Source organism: Solea senegalensis, linkage group LG10 (assembly GCF_019176455.1).
Source record: "Solea senegalensis isolate Sse05_10M linkage group LG10, IFAPA_SoseM_1, whole genome shotgun sequence".
Classification (NCBI taxonomy): Eukaryota; Metazoa; Chordata; class Actinopteri; order Pleuronectiformes; family Soleidae; genus Solea; species Solea senegalensis.
In genome coordinates, this window is record NC_058030.1 from 18,015,883 (window position 1) to 18,036,809 (window position 20,927).

Sequence of the window (20,927 nt, forward strand, 5' to 3'; positions counted from 1 at the left end):
CACTTCTCAGCAGTGTCTTGTCGTGATGCATAAAGAAAACAACTCTTCCAGACGCAAGCAACAAAGGACGTGCATATAACACACAGTTCAACATTTAGCCTTGAAAATGTTTTATGACAAAAGATGTTTGCTTACCCTAATGGCTTTAAACAAAGCAACGATTTATATGACGACCCCAATGGGAACATTTATCCAAAACAGTTACATTAGACCTTGAGGAATGTCACAATTGCAGAAAATAAAGAGAAATATTGCAATTACAAACTAGAGAAAGCCTCCACCAAAGCCACTCCGTTTAGCACAACAAATACAATCATTTCTTTCCAGGGCCATAAACTACATTTCCAAACAATGTCATCAAAATTCATCCATTACAGTTTGAGCTATGCTGCTCATAAACAGTCAAACAAACATTCAAACAAAGCCAAAAACATAACCTCCTTGGCGTAAGTCATAAAATCCTGAAAGTAAACTATTGTGTGTATGGAACAGAAATGATATGAGTGCATCCACAATATCTTAAAAGGGTTGTGAATTATACAATACAATCTCTTTGACCACTATTGTCCATTTGAGGGAGCTGGAATCCAGTCAGTGCACAAAATGGCAAGTGTCCAACTTTAATACTTGGGATTTTTTTTATGGGTACACTTCATACATAAATGATTCTGGAAATGGCAGCCAGGAGACTCAGTGCACCGTATGCAATCCTCTGAATATGCAGCAAATACAGGCCAAGCAAGCGGCCCACGCTCCAGCCACCCACATCTGCCACCATCTCCCTGGTCTTATGAATATTTTCATACCAAATGTCAGCATACCACCACAACACTGGACAGCTAATTTGGCTATAAAATCTATAACACACTGTCGTAACAAGGGGCTACTGAAAATTTAATAAATTTGAAAGTATATATATATCCCTTATAGGACCCCCTGGGGTATTTCGGCACCTTGGGCTGTCCTGGTACACGCAATAGATAGTGGAGGGGGAAAAATGTGGTGGGAAGAAAAGATGCAATAAAAAAATAGATCCGTATGGAGGGGGGAAAAGAAAATACTGACAGCTTACTGAGGAAAAGATGAGTAGATGAAGGGGGGGAGAAAAGGGAAGGAAGATCAGGATACAGCCAGACCAGTGTAACATAGCACATAGAGAAAAGGTTGAGGGGTAATAAAAGAGAAACAGAGAGGTGGATAGTAACATCATATTATTTTGTGCTCAGATTCTTTATTGCAGCTGCCCACAGCAAATTCTATTCCCTGTGCACTGTGAATGAAAGGTCAGTGATATGAAATCCATCTCAGATGGATATTGTCTTAGCTGCTGCTGCTGCCCATCATCCCTGGCAAGTTTAGGTATGTGACCTGCATCGATGATCCTGCAGGTGAAAGGCTGAGCCTCAGATTAAAAAAAACTGCACAAAAAAAAAAAGAAATTGATTGCTTGAGAAAGCGAGAAGTCACACCGAGGCTACAGAGGAGGCGTCGCGGTATGAAATAATCCAACATTTTCTACAGCTGTCTGTTGACTTCAGCTTTTTGTCCCCGGTAACACCCCACGCAGGGTGAAGGAGTCTCAACTGAATTACACGTAATTCTGTTTGAAGACGAAAAGGAGCAGGTCATGTCACACTACAGCACAGCGAGTCAATACAAATATATGGGCTTGTGTTGGGAGTGTAAAGGAGAGGAGAATCGATTCAACCGAGCATGGAATAAAAACTATCTTTCAGGTTCATGGTAGGGCTGGATGATGTGGTTTAAAAAAGGTTTTTACACAGTGTCTCTCATCTCCTGCCATAGTCTAATTTGCCCCACCATAAAGAGTGTTTCCTTCATTTTGCTGTACTGAAAAAACAGCAGAAACAGCCAATACAGCAAGCAAATGAGTGAACAGATTTTATTCCCAATAATGAATTGAAGCGGCAACAAAAGCCACCATACATCAACAGATAGCCGCGCACATGATGTATTGGATCTTCCTGCAGTAACTGTTTTCCACATCATACCTTTAATCCATGATTTGTATTTGTTTCATTATGTTTATGATTTGATTCACCTTTACAATAACTACCTACTGCCAGCTAAATGTTACAGTGATTATTGATTATGATCATTTGATGAATCGGTGGGATTGAAAAAAAATATTCCAGGAGTCTCCATATTTGGACTTTTATGGCCACAATGTTTCTTCAAAGTGTATTGATTTTTTTTCCTTTTGACTGAAAAAACAACACAGAAACTAAACAGTGAACTGTGGTTTTAAAAAGTAAAATATTACAGACATCTGAGGTAAAGTGCTTAAAATATACATATACCTCAATGTGTGTTTGTGCAATTTCACACACAGTCAGCTATACAAAGGATTCTGAGGTGAAGCAAGACAGTGGAGGTCATTCTTTTTGATTTTGTGTGTACCTGGTCTTCCTTATGTTGTGGGGATCTAAATCTGTTTACACAGTCACATTATGGGAACTCAAATTACTACATTTTAAGGCGAAGACATGTTTTAAAGTGAGGCTCAGGTTCTCTCCAGGACATGAATGCAAGTCAATACAATGTCCTGTGAAGTCATGGAAACCAGTGTATGTGTGTGTGTGTGTGTGTATGAGAGAGAGGGGTTTCAGAGAAACATACTGTTCCTTCATGCTCACTGAAGCACCCACTATAAATAAAGCACAAGTATAAAGAACCTGGTCTGAATTAATTGAAGACACCCTGCTACCAGACAGGCAAACATACACACACATAAGCAGGCAGGACAACATAAGCACAGAGCAACAGAGCAAGCAGGGCCTTAATGTGGAAAAAGATTAAGAAAAGGGCAGTAATGCATGGAATCAGTGGGCAAGAATAACAAGGTTCTGGCAATATTAACATCAGTTCTGGAGGGGAAACACTGATCCAACCCATGAGCAGAGACGACTGTTTTTGTGTGTTCTGGCTCCTCATTGGATTCTTCTAAATTCGTTTATAGATCCCTAAGACTGAGAGACCGATGTCACTGACCCAACAGATCAGTGATGGCTGTCAAAGTATAAAGGAATTTAACACGTATCGATAAGTATCGGTAATTATCACGACAAAATGTCCGATGGGTAAAGATTGGGTTTTTGAGTGAACGAAGCAAAACTTTGGTTAAGTTTTGGACCGAAATAAAAACAACAACACAGAAACATTGTGCAAATATGAGGCAAAAACAATCATAGCAGGTAAGTGTTGTGTCCAGAGGTCGACTGATATTGATTTTTCTATGGCCAATGCGGAGCTTAAGAAACCAGTGCAGCTGATATGGGATGCAGAAACGTTTGGGTCGATTTTTGTTTGTTTGTTTTTCCTGCATCTGATGAAATTGCTGAACATGAATAAAAAACACTTTTTAAAACAGTTGTGAAATGACTGTTTATTTCAATTATGCACCACCAACATTTTCCAATACTGTTACCAATAGAGTACAGATACTAGATTTAACCTAAATGCTTTATTGTTGTCATGCACATATAGAGATTAGGGCAGCAACTAACGAGTATTGTCATAATTGATTAATCTGCCCATTATTATCTCAATCAATTGAGGATATGTTTGGCCCATAAAAACTCCATAAAAGAATATGTAGAAAAAGTTCAATTATCAAAATAGTTGAAGATTAAGTAAGTAATTGATTAATAATCAATAAATCAAATAATTGTTGTATATAAACAATTATTAAATTATTAAATGCATATATAAACATAGTCGGAGAGCAATATCCAGAGAATAGGAGGAGTATATATATAAGTAGAAAGCTAAACAAATGCAGCATTGTAGCTGCTGAGGATCATGAAATATATTTTAAGTATCCTCCATCAATAACCTCAGAGTACACTGTGCTTGCTCTGATTTTCCCCTGACATCTTACATATTCAAACAGCAACACAGTACGATGCTTTCCAAACCACACACATTTGTCTCCACAGCTAACGGCACGAGCGTCTCATATGCCAACACGCGGGGGAGACGATCATTATTAAAAAAAAAGGGACTTTCTCCATCCACCTAAGCGTCTGAATTTAAAGCACAACAATCATACACTAAACGCGGTGCACGTTTAGAACGCCTGGACTTGAATCGCAGCAGAAAAGTTATGTTATGTGGCATTTTATGCGGCTAAAATCAAAATATCATGACCAGATCAAGACAACCAGGCTGATTGCTGCCAGCTGACTTCCCTGGGAAAACCTAAAAAAGTATTTCACACCAACCTCAGAAATAGAGAGTGGTTAATTTTCAACAGCATCGCCCGCAGCAGTGCTCAGCTCCCGAGTTATTCTCTTCCTCAAAATAAGGACAATATAGCAACATCAACACACAATCATCTTCCAGGAGTGTATATAACACAGATACTATTTTAGTTTTTCTGCACCGCATCGACTTTCTTAGACACAAACGCAGTGCTGTTTTCAGTCAACACACCAGAACAAACAAAAGTTTTCTGACCTCCTACAGCTCACGGCATCTTTCCAAATATTGAAGGATAACTATGACTTCACAGAGCATGACTGGTACAACATACAGCCTCTATTCCACAAGACCCCAGACACACGCACACGCACACGCATGCCCCTCACGCCCTACAAAATAAAGCCAGCTGCACTACACAGGTTTTGCCTGGAAAGATGATTGACTGGTGGTGCAGAATGAGGCTGTCTGGGGTTTGAAGCACCGCACAAGCCCTCTGTTGTCTGTGTGCAGAAATGCAAACAAAATATGTTCAAGCAGAATATGAACTTTACAGCATGGCTGTGCTGCGCTTTAGCTACCACACAGCTCAGTTCTTTGTGTTCTTTGCGCTTTCCAGAATTGAGGTTTGGATGAAAAAGCCTTGATAATGGGAAAAAAACTATAACATATCTGTTAATGCCACATTTATTTCTGGTTTCAGCAGTAAATCTACGGCTCCCCCACTGGGATGTGGCCACCCAGCAGCTAATGGTATGTAGAGGGGAGGAGCACTAACAAACTCTATTAAAAACATCAGCCTTGTTTAAGAGGCTGCATTATTGATGTGTGGTGTGAAATAGAACCAGTGAGAGAGAAAAAGGAGATCAGCATAAGCGACAATGCACATTTTTGGACTAAATTGAAAACTTATTAATGTATATGCAGAATCAGGTCTGCACAATATATTGAGCATGCATCCTCATCTTAATGTGCACATTTATACACAGCTCCAGTTTCAACTAGCAATACCCAACGTTGCTAGTTGAAAACCATAACATCAAAATGAGCGAAGAAAAGTAGAAACATGATGTAAAGAAGGATATAGTGTCAATGTAAAAATGTTTTCCCATAAAGCTTATTGACGTTGAATGCCCCACTTCCCTGTCAGAGTTGACCGAGTTGGTGGTCTGCCACTTTAGACTTGACATAAAACCAATGATCCTAGTTAGTCTAGGATCCTTGGTTTTATGTCATGATAACTCATTAAATTAAATTCCAATTGTCTACATGGTGTCAAGAGTCATATAATGTCCATCACTAAGGCCTTATTGTCAATGTTTTATGATTTATTAACAATATGAATGTAACAATAACCAGTAAATGCTTAAATCCAGGGTTTTTCCACCATAGAATAAGGTCACCTCTGATGCTACAAACACTCCTACAGCTAGTTATCGCTTTAACGCGAGTTGAATTTTTTTCATAATCGAATATACTGTATATCACAACCTAACATAACAGAAAGGCAATATTGCAATGTCAGTGTTTTTCTACTACCTCTTATGTATTAAGGTAAGTATTTCTTGGCCCTATTTCTGCATCCTTACATTATGGACATACAGTATACACCACGCGGCTCTCTGGCAGCATGATCACTGCACCTGTTGTTTCATTAGTGTCGGCCTCATTATGTATTCAGCAGCCTCTCTTTTATCAAATAAGCCTTGAAATAACTGCCTTATACTGCTTTTTGCTTCTTTGGAACAATGACTGGCCAAATTAGCCTGCCTTGGAATAACAAGATCCCATTAATCACACACTGCTCCTCGATTAAGCTGGGATCACACATTACGTTGAGCCTGTAATCCCATAGCATCAGTGTATGTTTATGAGTCCATCTACGGTTAATTACAATGTAGAGTAAAACCTACGTTAAAGGAATTACAATGGAAACTCAATAATGTGGACATAAAACCTAGCATGGTACTGTGAAGGTAACATTATGCTTATGCCGTGACAGTATAATGTATTTTCCAAAAAGCTTCTTTTTTTCCCCTGCTTTTTGTTGCCATTTCTTCTACCCACTTGGCTTGAGTTTCAGGGAAGCAATTGTCCATCTAATCCTTTATGAGATGACAGTGGCATTTTCAACAGCATCCCAGCCTATTAACATCACCTTGGGATTACCTTCACAGAGAGGAGGTGCTGATAGAAATGTGGAGGATGAGGAGGAGAAGGAGAACGATGACTAAAATGAGATTAAGTTTTTGGCAAGCTATACTCACCCCATAAAATCTGACAAAAAGAACACGGGCAGACAAAAATGACAAGACGGGACACAGAGTGTGACCACAGAGGTGGTTACTCGGGTGCAAACAGTGCCAATCAGATACATGTGTTCTTACAGGCTTGAATTCCTCATCAGTCCTGAGGAGGAAGCGTCTGCTGTCATTTATCAAACATTTATTCCATTAATTCCAACTCTTTTCTTTAGCCCATCAGCGACACAAGACTCAATGTCAACACTCCCCTGCATCTCTTTCACCCTGTGGCTGTGTAAGAGCACAGAAGTAACGGCACATCCCCCATTACGCCACAAGACCCTTTACCGAGCAAATTGGCATTTCTGTAGAGCCAGCCAGATTGTGGGAAATGATGCAGAAATTGACATGGAGGGAAAAAAATGCCAGGGTTTGACCTTTCATTACGCGTAAGAGGCTCATGTTTTGCATTTTGCTTTTAGTCACAAAGCACCACGCTCGGAACATAACATCAAAAAACAACTACTACAAATAGAGGAATCATATTTCCAGAAATGCTTCATAAGAAAATTAAAAAAAAAAACACTCATACAGCACAATCGTACAGCGCTTCAGCGTTGATAAGCAAGATCGTGATAGGCAACTTAAAAGCAGCACTGATTAGCGATTGTTGTTATTTTCCCTGTTTTGTCTCTGTGAACACAAACGATGTAAAATGATTTGTATGCTACGTCTTTCATCTGAAATCTGGCTCTGTCAAGCAAAACTCTCAGAGCTGAGGAAGCGTTTGCATTTAGAAACATGTATCCCATCAAACTGCTGAACAACCTAGTTTTTTAAGCTGCAGAATTAACTTCAGAGACTTTTCCTGGGCGTTCCTTTGTGTCTTGTCGGACTGAAACGTGTTTGTAGCTGTCTCGCTTTACTAGAACAATGTTGTTGTTGCCTCTGTCTGTCTTAATATAAAATTAATCAGTTCCTGTGTGAGAATGTCATTGGGCAACATGTGACCTAGACACTGGTATACCGATTATTCAGCATTGTAGGAACTAATTTGACAATGGTTTGAATGTGTTTGTATTTAAAAGTTACATTTCATTTAATGAAAACTATGTTTTTGAAGTGGAAAATGAACAATTAAGCCCTCTTAGCATTCACAGGTTCATTCTGCACCACAGAGAGTTTGAACTATAGCAGAGAATACAAGAGAAGATGATGAGAGAAGCAAGAAATAAAAGTTAGAGAAATTGCACGCTTTTAGTTAAAAAGCGCCTCAGGGTAGAGAACGTGATAAAATGATGGAAGTATGGGTGCACAAAAAAAAAAAAACAAGCACAGACTTTTTGTCTGTCTTCAAGTCTGTGTATTACCAAGTAATGAACTCCTAATTGTGTAGCCAGGCCATGGAGTCTCTGCAGGGGTTGAAACACGGTGGGAAAGAATTATATCTGCCAAAAACATTAGTGCAAAGACTGCATTAGAGGAACAGAAATTGAGAAAACGGGCGAATGGGTGAAAATAATGCCAATGTCCTGTGCTCTTCATCTCTCTCTCTTTCTTTCTCTCTCTCTCTCGCTATGTCTGCCTTCTGTCCCTCTGTTACTCTGTATGATATAATATCTATGCAAATGAATGGTAATGAGTCAGAAATGTAACAAGTCATAATGCAAGGCCTTGGTTCAAAAGGTAGCAGGTGTACGGTTCCCACCGTGGCAGCTCATCGTGTAACTAAAGGTCATTCCAATAACATTTGGGTCTACGTGCTATTTGTAAAGGCCAACGTAGACACAGAAGTAACGAGACAGGAAAAGACATGAGCATCAATGAGAAAGGTCAAGAGAGCATTAGGTGACCAACAAGCAATTACTGCCACATCAATGACTTCATACCAATCTCATTCTCTCCCCTCAGTGCAAGATAAAAGTGTATTTTTTCCATGTGTTCATCTACTCGACTGTGTTTATAAATAGATAAACACAGTCTTACAGTATTAATTAGTAGGAATTCCCTGATCAGCGGTTTTGGCCAACAATCCTGATCCACTCTTTTCACTATTGAGTATCTGCTGATACCGAGTCCCAACCCAACACATTTGTTTGACTAGATAACAGAGCGGCACAGTACCTACTTTCTACCCTTCCCTGGTTACAATGTGAATCGGTGTGGACTACAGTGTACATAAATAGCATCTGTTCTTATTATTCATCTATCATTCATCCAAATCCAAATCTTGACATGATCGCAGTGTTGACGGCCACCATCTTTGCACTCTGCTGCCATATAGGGCTTTACTTCCTCTCTGAGAGATCAACCACATTAGCCACACCTATAATTCTGTTATACACACTTAGAGCCTAAGACCTTAATGCTGTCATGGTAATAGCTAAAATGTACTCTCACGCTAGAATGAGAAAAAGCTTCACACTTTCATAGAGCTTGTATTATGAAAGCCAACATTTTCCTCCTTCACTCCAGAAGCTCAGTACTTTTGATGTCCATATCAGGCTCACGCTCAGCATTGAAGCGTGTGTGTATTTTCCCCCAGGACAACATCAGCATCTACTTTCAAATTGTTCCATTTGAGTCAGTCGTTCTGATGCCTGTTCTTCGCTCCAATAAAAATATTCGAACGATGCTGCTTTAGAGGTTTGCTGATCAGGTGATTTAATGTGCATGATGTGCTGATGTGTGCAATATGCATGAGTGTGTGTGTAAGTGTGTGCGCAAAATAAACTCACAGGGTGTCTTTAAAGTGACCGTATGTCCTATTATGTCCGTCCTTGAACATGGAGGCGCATGTACATGTACACTTGCCTGTGGCCATAATATTTATTGTCTACGTGTGTGTCTGCAGAGGTCAGTCAAGGAGGAAACTATTATAATCCATTAAAAGCAGTTGATGTGCTGCTGCTTCAGGAAAGATGAGCTCCAGACCCATGGTGGATTAGATAGAGGTGGGGAAAAACATGAGTTTAAGATGTGCCTTCCTGGTCCTGTCTACACTGTAAGGCTTTGGCAGCTTTATTTGAGGCTACATGGACAACAGACACTGTTACAGTGCAGGACATCAAAAGTCTCTAGACTGCACTGAACATTTATATAAAGCTTGACTGAAGCCTTCAAAAGGTTCCACCAATCCTTCATTAAGTTTTGGAAGAGGACAGCCAGCCTGGGGAATCATCTTGGGCATATCAGAAATTAGTCAAATTTTAGGCCTGCAGCTTCCCATTAGAGCACTCTGCATAGTGAAAGACTCAATGGACTACATGCACGGAACGTCACTTACAACTTTCGCTAAAATATAAGGCAGTTCTTCAACATCTAGCCAGTTGTTAAGGGGAAACTTGAAATTTATTAAAAAAACAACTACATTATATTACATTCAACATGACCTAAAATGAAAAAGGTGTTTAAATGGCAGCATCTTGAGGGACAAAAGCAAAGCACTGTTGCATCCCTCTCTGCACATTTTCGCCTAATTACTACTAAGTAATTCATCGCTAAATATTCTTAGTAACTCCTGCAGACACCTACTGTAGATCATCTCCGCATATTTGGCTGACAGCTTAACAGAAATAGTCGGGCTAGCTTATTGAAAACCAAAAGGTCTCATCTCTGACACATAAGACCAAATGTGATAGTTTCTGCCTAGTAATAACCTTAGCTTGCAGGACTGAACCTTTTGCCCTCTCCCACTCTTCAAACACAAACAAACCTCCACTTTCACTGGCCAGCCCATACTGCTCTTCTTGTGATATTTTACCAGGATTACTGGGCTTTTTTTCTTCAATAACTTGCCACAAAGCAGTTATTGGGTTTCTTTCCTTGGATCCTCCTTTTAAATTGTGCTACTCCCATACAATCCCTTTAGTTTCTTCTTTGTGAAACACCACCCTGCATTCCTTAACACAGCCCCTTGGAGAGAGAGAACAAAAAATTGTAAATAGCAAAACAAGAATGCAAAGAGCAATCCTTCAAGCCATAGTTGAGGAATTCCTTACACATAACTGGCTTCAGGAGTTTCTCAGGCCTAAAAGTAACAGGTAGCCCCATGCCTGCTAGCAACCCTCTAATCTGCTCGCCCCTGGCCTGCTCCAGTGTCCGGTGAACCTCTGCTGATGTCTCAATTAATAGTTTGCCTGCTGCATGCTCCAGAGTCAGCAAGCATCCAAACTGCAATCCCGTTGGCTTTCCTTCGGCCTTCAAACCTCCAGCATGCTGGCCTTTATTATGCTGGTCCTCAACTTGCATTTTCAGCTTTCCTCTCCATCCTGCTTGCCCTGACCTTGACCATGGAGACCCCTGAACAGCCTTCTTTCGACACCCAGGTCCCCATTCAGATCCAGAGCTGGCTGACCCATCCAAGATCCAGTTGGCTCCAGTGTCAGGAGTCCTACACCAATGTCAAGTCTACACTTGCACTGGGCGTTTCGGCTGACATCCAGTCTACTACTATATCAGGGACCCCAGCTGATGTCTCATTTGTTGGCATGTCTCAGAGTTGGCAGCCAGGCTGACACCAGCATCGTATTCCATCCCTGTTCTGCCATTCGTCTGGGCAACTCTACCTCATTCCAGTCTCCTGTTGTTTCCTGTTGTAACCCCAGCCTAATTCCTGTTAGTACTGGTAGTACAACTACTATTGACCACTGAACTGCATTTGGGTGCTAGCCTCTTGAACTGTATAGCACCAGTCTGCCACAAAATATCAGTGGTTAAAAATAGATGCAAGCATGAGGTGCAGGGACCTTTTTGTCAACTTTGTTATTCACTGAACATGTTAAATGGATTCATTTTGTGGCCTAGTGCTGGGGGCTGCTGCCAAGTCATGGTTGACAGGGAAGCAGCATTAAGGCAATTAACATAGGCTTTGCATTTAATTTTGGCTGGCTCAACTTCCTCTGTAAACAGCAGGCGGGATCAGGTGATTAGTTTCTGTGAGGATGAGCACCTCGCCTCCCCTGGTTCCCATCCAAGGGAAGATTACCCTTTATGTATATTGTGCATACACACACTGCATCTTATACATACAGCACACAAACACACACAGCAGCTCAAAGGCACGATCTCTGCTGAAGAAGAAGGAAAACAAGCACAGATGAATCAAAGACTGTGCACACTTGAAGCAAGCGGCAGAGAGATCAAGGGGATAAGACATGTTTGTGACATGGTAGAGGTGGAGTCATGTCTTCTTCTCACATTAACCTTCTGTATTACTTCACTTCTCCCTCAGACAGACAGGGAAATGATCCCTGCCTGTCTTGACCTATTTATACAAAGACTAATTCTTTTGATTCAGCTCCATTTAATGAGTAGGTTTTAGGGTATTTAATAATGAGAAATTCAATATAAATATCAAGGGGTCTCGAGTCAAAGCTCTGAAATTAATTGCGACAAATAGGCAATTATATCAAGACGGCTGAACTGAGATCGATCCCATTGGTTTATTTATGCATTTGCCTGGAGATGTAGCACTAAGTGCATAATAGCTTTTATGTCCCTTGATTGGAAATTCACCTAAGAATTTACTAAATCAAATGTGTGTCAGTGAGCACACAATGATAGGAACACAAAATTCACATCTCTCCCATGTACTTTTACCTAGAGATATGGGGAGGCACTAGAGGAAATGAGGCTTTACCTCTCTTCTACTCTTGCTCCGCGATGCATTGCTATATACCACTGCTCTCAGTATTAGATTACTGAAATAGGGCAGAGAAAGGCATGACATTTTCTCACTTAAACCTGCAAAAGATTATGACGAATAAGACACAGTTATATAGTTTTCAGAAGGGGAGAAAAGAAATTCATTCCACTCTGCACATTACTGAAATTTCACACTCTGCCACCTCAATTATAACTGTGAGTTTCATTTCAGTAAATGGATTGTTTCATGAGCCAGCACTTCTTGCCAGTGAATCCAAGTCTTTGGATTCTATCACTGACCCATTGCAGCCCTAAACCGTTGTGTTGTGTGTACTACAAGCCGTAAAGTGTCCCACCACAGGGCCCCGTTTATTATCCTAAAATGTGTCTAATTTCGCTGATAAATATATTTACAGGAACGTCAGAAAGTTGTCAATCACATATTGACGCTGTTGGTGCTATGCACACAAAGCACACAAAGAAAGACACAAACAAATGTCTGCGTGATTGCAATCAGTCAGTCTTCAGTCAAAGTTGCTGTTTTACCATGATTAGATGTTTGGGAAATTGCATCCAATTACAGCATCCGAAGCCAGAAGATGAAGTTCGGTCACTCACTGGAATGCTGAAATTGCGATCGCAAAACAATTATGTCTGGGCCTGAAGGAACGTCTACATGAAAGCTTAGTGCAGCACATCAATCGCTACAGACACTGAAATAGAGGATGATCTGTAAATGGAGAAACTATTCTAGACATTTAACCTGTTACCATCTAACCTGGTACATATAACCTCAAGGTATAGGGTACACAAAGTCATTTGCATTGTCTAAGAGTTGCATTGATTATTTGAATATCCAAACATCTATTTTCAAAGTCATATTCATCTCAGACATAAAGGGACAAATCCAATAAAAATTTAGACTCCACTATGTAGAAACCACTAGCTGAATATTTTGAAAGGGATCAACCAACAAATGGCCCGGTATAATCCATGTTTCTCTCTGTGTTTTTGTTGACCTTTAAGGTAGTGGTTTGTTTGGTTTGACAGAGGGATGTTGGAATTTCAGACCAAAATAGCCTGTCAGTGTCCACACTGGCTGCCACGGTGGCTGTAGACGCAGTACAGCAAATGACTGCTGATCACTGGGGACAGCAGGGGAGCCAGCTGTCAGCCTGCCAGGGTTCCTTCTCTGTCTGACAGCAGAAAAAGCAATACAGGGGACACATACAGTGGGTCACTCTCTGAGGCGGCACCGTGGATGAAGAAAAAATTGGGGGAAACAAAGGTGACTGGTCAGGACAAAAAACACCAGCCTTGCAGTGTAAAATCTTAACCAAACACTTTATAGCTCAATCGCTGGGTCGCAATTCAGTGTTTGGTTCATTCACAGTCTGCGATTCTAGACTGCATGCATCAAGATGGGTAAACAAGGTCAAGGTCAGCCGCCTCAAAGGCCTTAAAACTTTGGACCACATTCAAAAATACCCTAACAGCAGTCCAGCTGGCTGCTGACTGTACACTCTCAGTCAAATCAAATCAGTCAGTCTGCTGATTCTCTGGACGAATCTTCACCCAGACATTCAATTTTCAGCTGGCTACAGCGGTTGTTGCAGTTTATATCCACAAAGAATGGTGCAGAAGCTGCATTTGAATCCGGACCTTATTATCGCTATGAAATTACTTCACATTAAAATACACAAAAATGTCAGCTGCTTGACTAAGCCAAACAAGGATAGCTGACACTTCTATCCAATTCCCCACTTAAATTAAAAGTCTAGCACAAACTGTATGGTTGACTTTTCAAGGAATAACTACACTGTGTTTAATGTACATGATTTTAGTTAAGTATTGAGCAATTGACACAAAGAAAGATTTAATTACTAGTATTCTATATAAAGAACTCCCTATGGTTAAGAAGCAGGTTCATCTTAAGTTTTTCTCTTGGCACCAAAGACATGGTCGGTCAATACAAAGTAACCATCAGGATTTGACCAAGCTTCTGCATTAAGCAAATGAGGCCCTTGCCTAAAGTACATATAAAAAGCTTTTGCCAATACACGCTAAACATACTTGAGTGTAATAATGTTACAGACTGGACTTTTATAACACAATACTGCATTACATACATTTAGAGTTGAAACAATTACTCAATGAATCGATTACTAAATTAATCGTCAACTATTTTGATTATCGATTAATCGGTTTGAAACTTTTTTTTATGCTTAAAACAAGATTTCTGATTGTTTCAGCTTCTTAAATGTGAATATATTCTTAATTTCTTTGCTCCATATAATAAAGAAATCATTAAAACCTCAATCATTTTGGTATGTGGACAAAAACAAGACATTTGAGGACGTCATCACTTCCAGGTTTGACCAACACTGATCAACATTTTTCATCGTTTTCTGACATTTTATGGACCAAGCGATTACTCGATGAATCGAGAAAATACTCGACAGATTAATCGATTATGAAAATAACCGTTAGTTGCAGCTCTATTGTCAAGTGCATCATAAAATTCCACATTGCCCACTGCTTGGAACTTCACCATATCCTTAACCAGACAGAAGTGATAAGTTCCCAGACACCGAATTTCCACCTTGTAATATAATATGTTCAAAGACAAAGGACGGTGAATCTGCTCAAACAATCTGATTGACACACTATGGTCAAATATCCAACAACATACAAGTTACCTCTGACAGGAAAATAATGAAACAATACTGAATTCTACAACAGATAATGCTGCACTGTCACCAATGTCTGAAACTAGACTCCAGTCATGTGGTTTTGTTTAACAACTCTGTGCACTAAAGCCACACTGGCCCTCTTTAAACCCAGGCCTCCTCTGTGCAACTATGGCTGGAAGCATATCAACCATGACAGCCAGTGCAACATCGTTCTCTCTTGCGATCTCCTTCCCGTTTAAAAGACATTCAAAGATAAGTGCAGACACACAGCAGTTTATTGTCCCAACTGGACTGTCCCGACCACGGTGCAAAACCAAAAGAAACAATAAAAGGAGACAATGTGATTCTCTATCTTGGTTCAGTGGGAGAAAAAAAGTAGTTGGCATGATGGCTATGAATGTGAGTATCATAACACTGGCCTCTGTGGTACAGCCTGGTAACACGGGGAAGGTAATGGAGTTTGTATTTGTGCCGACTGATAAGATGCTTGTTATTGTGTTATTATTATTTGTCTCATATTAGCTTGGATAGGTTTCATCCAAAATACAACTCTGTGAAGCCAGATATGGGAATGGATTGCTCTGTGAATTGACTTAATATATAAATAGTAATGGCCCAATTCGCCAGCTGTGTTTATCAGCTGTGGGATTAAAAAAGAAACCAATACACCACACATAATACACCTAGTTGGGGAAATGTATGTATGGTGTGTCACCACACACTCATTCTCTCTAAAGGAAGGCTGACCCTGGCACCACTGGGTACTTGACCAATGTTATAAAGCTTTTTTTTCTTTGATAAGTTTGTATTTATGCAGAACACGATCCTGATCTTTAACAAGCAATAATCATCTTGTGGTGTTGTGGGAAATAACTGATGCAAAACGAATTCATCTTTCTGAGTTTCTACCTCAAATTATTTATATCAATAATTCCCCCAGTGTGTGGCTGAACAAACCAGCTGAAGAGCTCCAATATGTTTCCTGGCTGCACAGTACCACACTGTAAACTACCCTTGTTTTTGTTTTTCTTACTGCACGATAATATCCCTTTGTGTGGCTAAATCTCATGTTACATAATAGAACCAATTTATCTCATGGGGCCCTAAAGGTGAGTACAAGGCTGCAGTGTATGGCAAAGCTTCAGTGTAACGTCAAATAATCTACTGTTTACTTATGCCCAGTTTAGCAAAAAATATCAAACTTCTACGGCACAAAATTCTGCTCATTCTACTCAATTCCTACATATTTAATTGGTCTTATTATTTACAGCACTGACTCTGCATGGGATGATATTTCTGCCAGAAAGGATTCCCATACCGCCATATGTAAATACCGTGTTCATTATAGGTTTTGAGTTTGAGACGTAATCGACCTGTAAGTCATACTGAATGCAAAATACTGCTGCAAAATGCCAATATTAAAAATGTTATTTGTTTGCATGTAGGTTAGAGCAGTAGCCAGCAGTAATGACCTGTGAGAGGATGAGTTTGGCTGATAACATCTACAATTTATTCCAACTGATATAGACTTGGACACAATGCAACACACAGCCAAGCTAATTATTACCCCGGCCAGGCTAGGAGCTATTAAAAAGACTGAAGTACAAGTTGTTTATACAAAGTTGACAACACATAAACAACACTTAGGTAAATAAACGGATATTCTGGTGGAAAGTTTCTGACATCAATCATGCGTATGTGCTCCTTCAATAACGGGAAAGTTGGGTGGGGTTTGGCAGCAAACACTAAAACTCTGTTCCAGACTTGATATAATGATACTTATACTTCACTCCAGCTGACACTGATGAAAACATATGTATGTGCCGGGGCTGTAACAATCAAACGCAGATTTGTATCCGTCTACAAAATTAATCAGTAATCATTTTGACGACATAATAACCTGTTTGAGTAGGTCAAACAGGTTCAGGTAACTTCAACATCTTAAATGTGAATATTTTTCTGGTTTCTTTGCTTGCTCCTCTATGATATAACGGCACTCAACATTTTTCACCATTTTATGACATTTTATGGACCAAGCAATCAATGAATCAATATGACGATTAACAGATTGGTCAATGAAGAAAATAGTCATTCATTGCAATCATGGAATATGCCTGTGTTTGACAGAGGTTGTGGTAAAAGAGCATAATGGACATTGCAGTACCTGTTTAGTTTAGTATATTAGGATTCACACAACATACTGTAGGTGGTTCAATGACAGTAAAGATTGAATGGTTTCACCGTCACACTATAAAAACACACTAAAAAGTAAGTCTGGCATCTTAACCTTAGTACAAGGTACTGTTCATGAACTCTGTAAATTAATGAATACCTAAGTAAACATTTACATGCACAATGCAAGCTTGAACAGTAATAAAGGTAGATTGTTTCTTCCACTAGTTTTGTCTGGCCAAGAACTTATAAAGAACACATAAAGGCAGATATTGTGGTTATAGTTTTGTGTTTTTGAAAGTGTATGTAGGAGATACTGACTTATAAACCGACTTATGGACACTGACTTTGCCAAGCGTCTCAAGGAAACAACCTAGGACCTGTACACTCGCCGTCAATGACCGCAAGGCTGCCAGCGAGGGCAGAAAGAAAAACAGGTTATAGCCACTTAAGAAAAGGCTCACCATATAAATGTAACCGCCCGCTGAAGTCTGCGATAACTTTCTGCCGTAAGCCATTTTCACAGGCAGAGAAAATCTATGATTTTTATATCTCTATACGTGAAATGTTAATTCATTGCGGCCTTCTTCCGTAAGTTCAAGTGTTAATTTGAGCGTGTGGTGTCTTGACTAAGGTTTACTTAAGTGACACAAACTTGCCAAATAAAGCAGCAGCGGGCCAGCACCTCCAGTGTCCCCATGAAGCAAAATTGCTGATTTTCTCTATGGACTTTGGTGCATGAGGTTTACAAACTTCAGTTTTCCTAACAAATAAGTAATAATTACTGTCTGATGGCAAAATAAAGCAGAAGACACATACTTGAGATTTCATGGACTTATGCATGTGTAGGTATTACAAGGTGAGTCTTTTGTTAAGTGGATAAAATCAATATCATATCATACGTCAAATGTATGATATTGCAACTTTTCCTGATATCGATTCGACCTAATAAGCATTTCGTTTGTCAGCACACTGACAATGATGACAATACAATTGCATGGTTGTAAAAAAAAGTTGCACCAACTGTTGTGTCCTGAGTATAAACTCCTGTGTGTCCTCCAGTGGGCCTCAGCTGTCATGGAGGAGAACAGATTGACTTGTCAACACTAACCTGTCAACAGCATAACCTCTCAGTCATAACTTAGGCTGCATGGGGGGGGTGAAACGACCTGCTCTCAGAAAAACACGTAGTGGATGGATATGGAGCATGTGGCAAAAAAAGCAAAACAAATCTCCTCCTCTCTGAGAAGTGGGGACAACATGCACAGCTCAAAGCTTTGGACAGACAGACGGACACGGACTATTTGCGAGACTGCTCCCACAGTTCTCCACACAGCAAAGCCTCTGTTCAGTCGCTACAAAGGAAACGCCGGATAACTTCTTTTTCGTAGCGTTTGAACGAACTCGACGAAGTAGACCAAAGTAAGGGGATTGAACCTCCACCACACCGCAAAGTCTCCTAAGAAGACTTCACATTCCCCCTCCTCCTCCTCCTCACTGAAGCATGTCACGACAACCTTACTTTACGTGTGTTTCAAATACACATACATGCTTTTTAAACTTACCAACTGTTCTTGAGCCTGACCCCGAACCAAGCAGGAGGTACCAGATCCACATCATACGGTCTCCTGTAGCCACCAGCAGCCCCGGCCTGCCCTCGCTGTAACTGCCCCGCCGCGGGGCTAAAAACTGGGGGCAAAGAAGAAAAACTTGTGCGATGTAGCTTCACCGTCCTATCGTATTCTCCAACTTTGACTCCTTTTTTCCCTCTTCCGGTAGAAGTAGGAGCGCATTTGGCGTGAGAGAGGCGGGTTCGCGTTGGGACAGCGGTTTGTCTGAGTCCGGTTAGGGGAGGGGGGAGTTTACCCTGGCTGGAGCTGGAAGGGGCTTCGGGTGGCGGCAGTCTGGCTGGAGAGGCTCGCTCATGTGCTGCTGCTGCTGAGAGGCGGAGTCGGAGGCAGAGAGCCGGAGAGCAGAGGTCGATTACCCCGGGACAACGGTTGCCAAACTGCGGACTTGGGACCGTTACAGTGCCCTAATATGAAAATCAGGAGTTCTTATGACAGCAACAGTTGTGGTGTTATTTTACACACTTTACTGAAGAGGAAAATACTGTAAAAAAAACAAGAAAATTAAATGGGAACATGGTAAAAAAAAAATATATATTTATAGTTTTAAAAATATATATATATATTTATAAGCTCACTAATATGACTTCCCACAGACTGTAAATAAAAATGGTCTCAAGAGTTCAGAAAATTTAACCAAATGCAGAAGTGTCTGCAACCTGCATTCTCTTGATTGACCATCAGGGGGCAAATTATTCTGTATATTATTCAAACAAAGAAGAAAGCTTGAAAATAAAAGTTTTAGGTCCAATCCGTGATATTTAATGGTGAGACCAATCATGTATTTTCTTGAATGACCGTAGGGGGCAACTCCAGTGGTTTCAAAGTTAAAGATTTACTTCTTTGTACAAAATGTCCCATGTCAATGCAACAATATGACAAGAAAACAGGGAAAACAAAAAATATCAAAGTTCATCTACAAAAAAAACTGAAATCAGAAGGGAAAAAATACAGTCAGTGCATTTATGAACAATAAAGTGCTACTTCAGTTTGAGTTGAAAGTCGACAGGTTCTGAAAAGAGGTCAGTTTGCATTATATTCTATCTATGAGAAAATGATCCGAGTTCTCCCCTGATTTAAAATGTCAGTAAACCCTGTGGTGACATTTATGGTCTAAATCGTTCGTTTCAGGTTCATTTCAATACAGCGAGACGTCCATTTTGTAAAGAATTGTCCCATTTTGAGTCGAAACAGACGATAAAGCTTGGCAACTGATTAACTGCTATTACCATCTGATAGGTGTGTGGTTGTGGGTGTCTGGCTCACTTCAGTCAGGCTTAACCCCGCTGCTACTCATTTTGTCACTTCAGGTTTAAAAAAAAATAAAAGAAAGAAACCCCAACATGGTATGAGCCAAAACACCTAAATCCAGCCTTCAGAACGGGCTGTCACTTGAGTTTTTATTGATTTTCGATTTCCTCAGATACAGCAGTGACTGACCAAGCTATGCATACTGTTTTAAAAAGAGTCTAATAAATCAGTTAAGCCAGAAAAGGGATGCCAGAAGACTAAAATTGACTCATCTCGTAAAAACAATGACCCTGAAGGCACCAAAAGATAAAAATAAAGAGAAAATATTTTGGCTGACAGCACCGACAACAAATAATTTCACAGTAAATGCTGCAGATCAAACTGATGTGTACCCACACTGTACTATTATTATAACACTGTATTGTATGCATTACAATGTAGTTATAAAGCAGCAATAAAAATGGCAGCCAGATGCTCACTATAATGCAAGTATTTCATAATGGATGTGGTAACAGAAAGCATAGGAAAAATCTGTTTAGAGCTATCTTTTTTTAACATATGGTTTACCTTGATGAAAGTTAAACATACAAATACGTGCAGGATAATCAAAGCATGAATGAACTTTCAGTGTTGACACACAAAATGAGCGGTTTCTCCCTTCTCATTGTTCTGGTTTTGTCATAGACCAGAACTCCGTTCAAGTAACTTTCACACAGCGTGTGAATTTTAATGTCGAACAATGCAAACAGAGCGCCGCCCAGGCAAACACACAGAGATAAGGGAGAGATAAAGGAAAAAGAAAATGGCTTATATTGTTTTCATGCCAATTTACGGCGAACTGAATTAGAATGACACGGAGGGGAGAGAACAGGAGGCTTCACCTATCACAACCTCTTCTCTTTATCATAGAACTGCAGCTGTCAGCAGACAGACAACCTTTTCTTAAACAAAACCCTCTCTTATGATAGCCGTATAACCTGGGGGCATGTGATTGGGATGAGTCCCAATATCTGACTCATCCTGCTCACTTAATAATCATTCACACACTGCCATATCAAGCCAAAGCCTCATGC

At 40.1% G+C, this 20,927-nt stretch overlaps 1 protein-coding gene across 1 annotated transcript in view; it reads right to left on the reverse strand.

Moving 5' to 3' along the window:
* The window catches only part of ldlrad3 (low density lipoprotein receptor class A domain containing 3), a 73,939-nt gene extending 55,021 nt beyond the window's left edge, over positions 1 to 18,918 (reverse strand). Inside the window, exon 1 of the mRNA XM_044037047.1 lies at positions 18,541 to 18,918. Coding sequence (XP_043892982.1) covers positions 18,541 to 18,595 — 55 coding nt within the window. The 5' untranslated portion in view covers positions 18,596 to 18,918. The remainder of the gene's footprint in view (positions 1 to 18,540) is intronic.
* Positions 18,919 to 20,927: the final 2,009 nt, after the last annotated feature.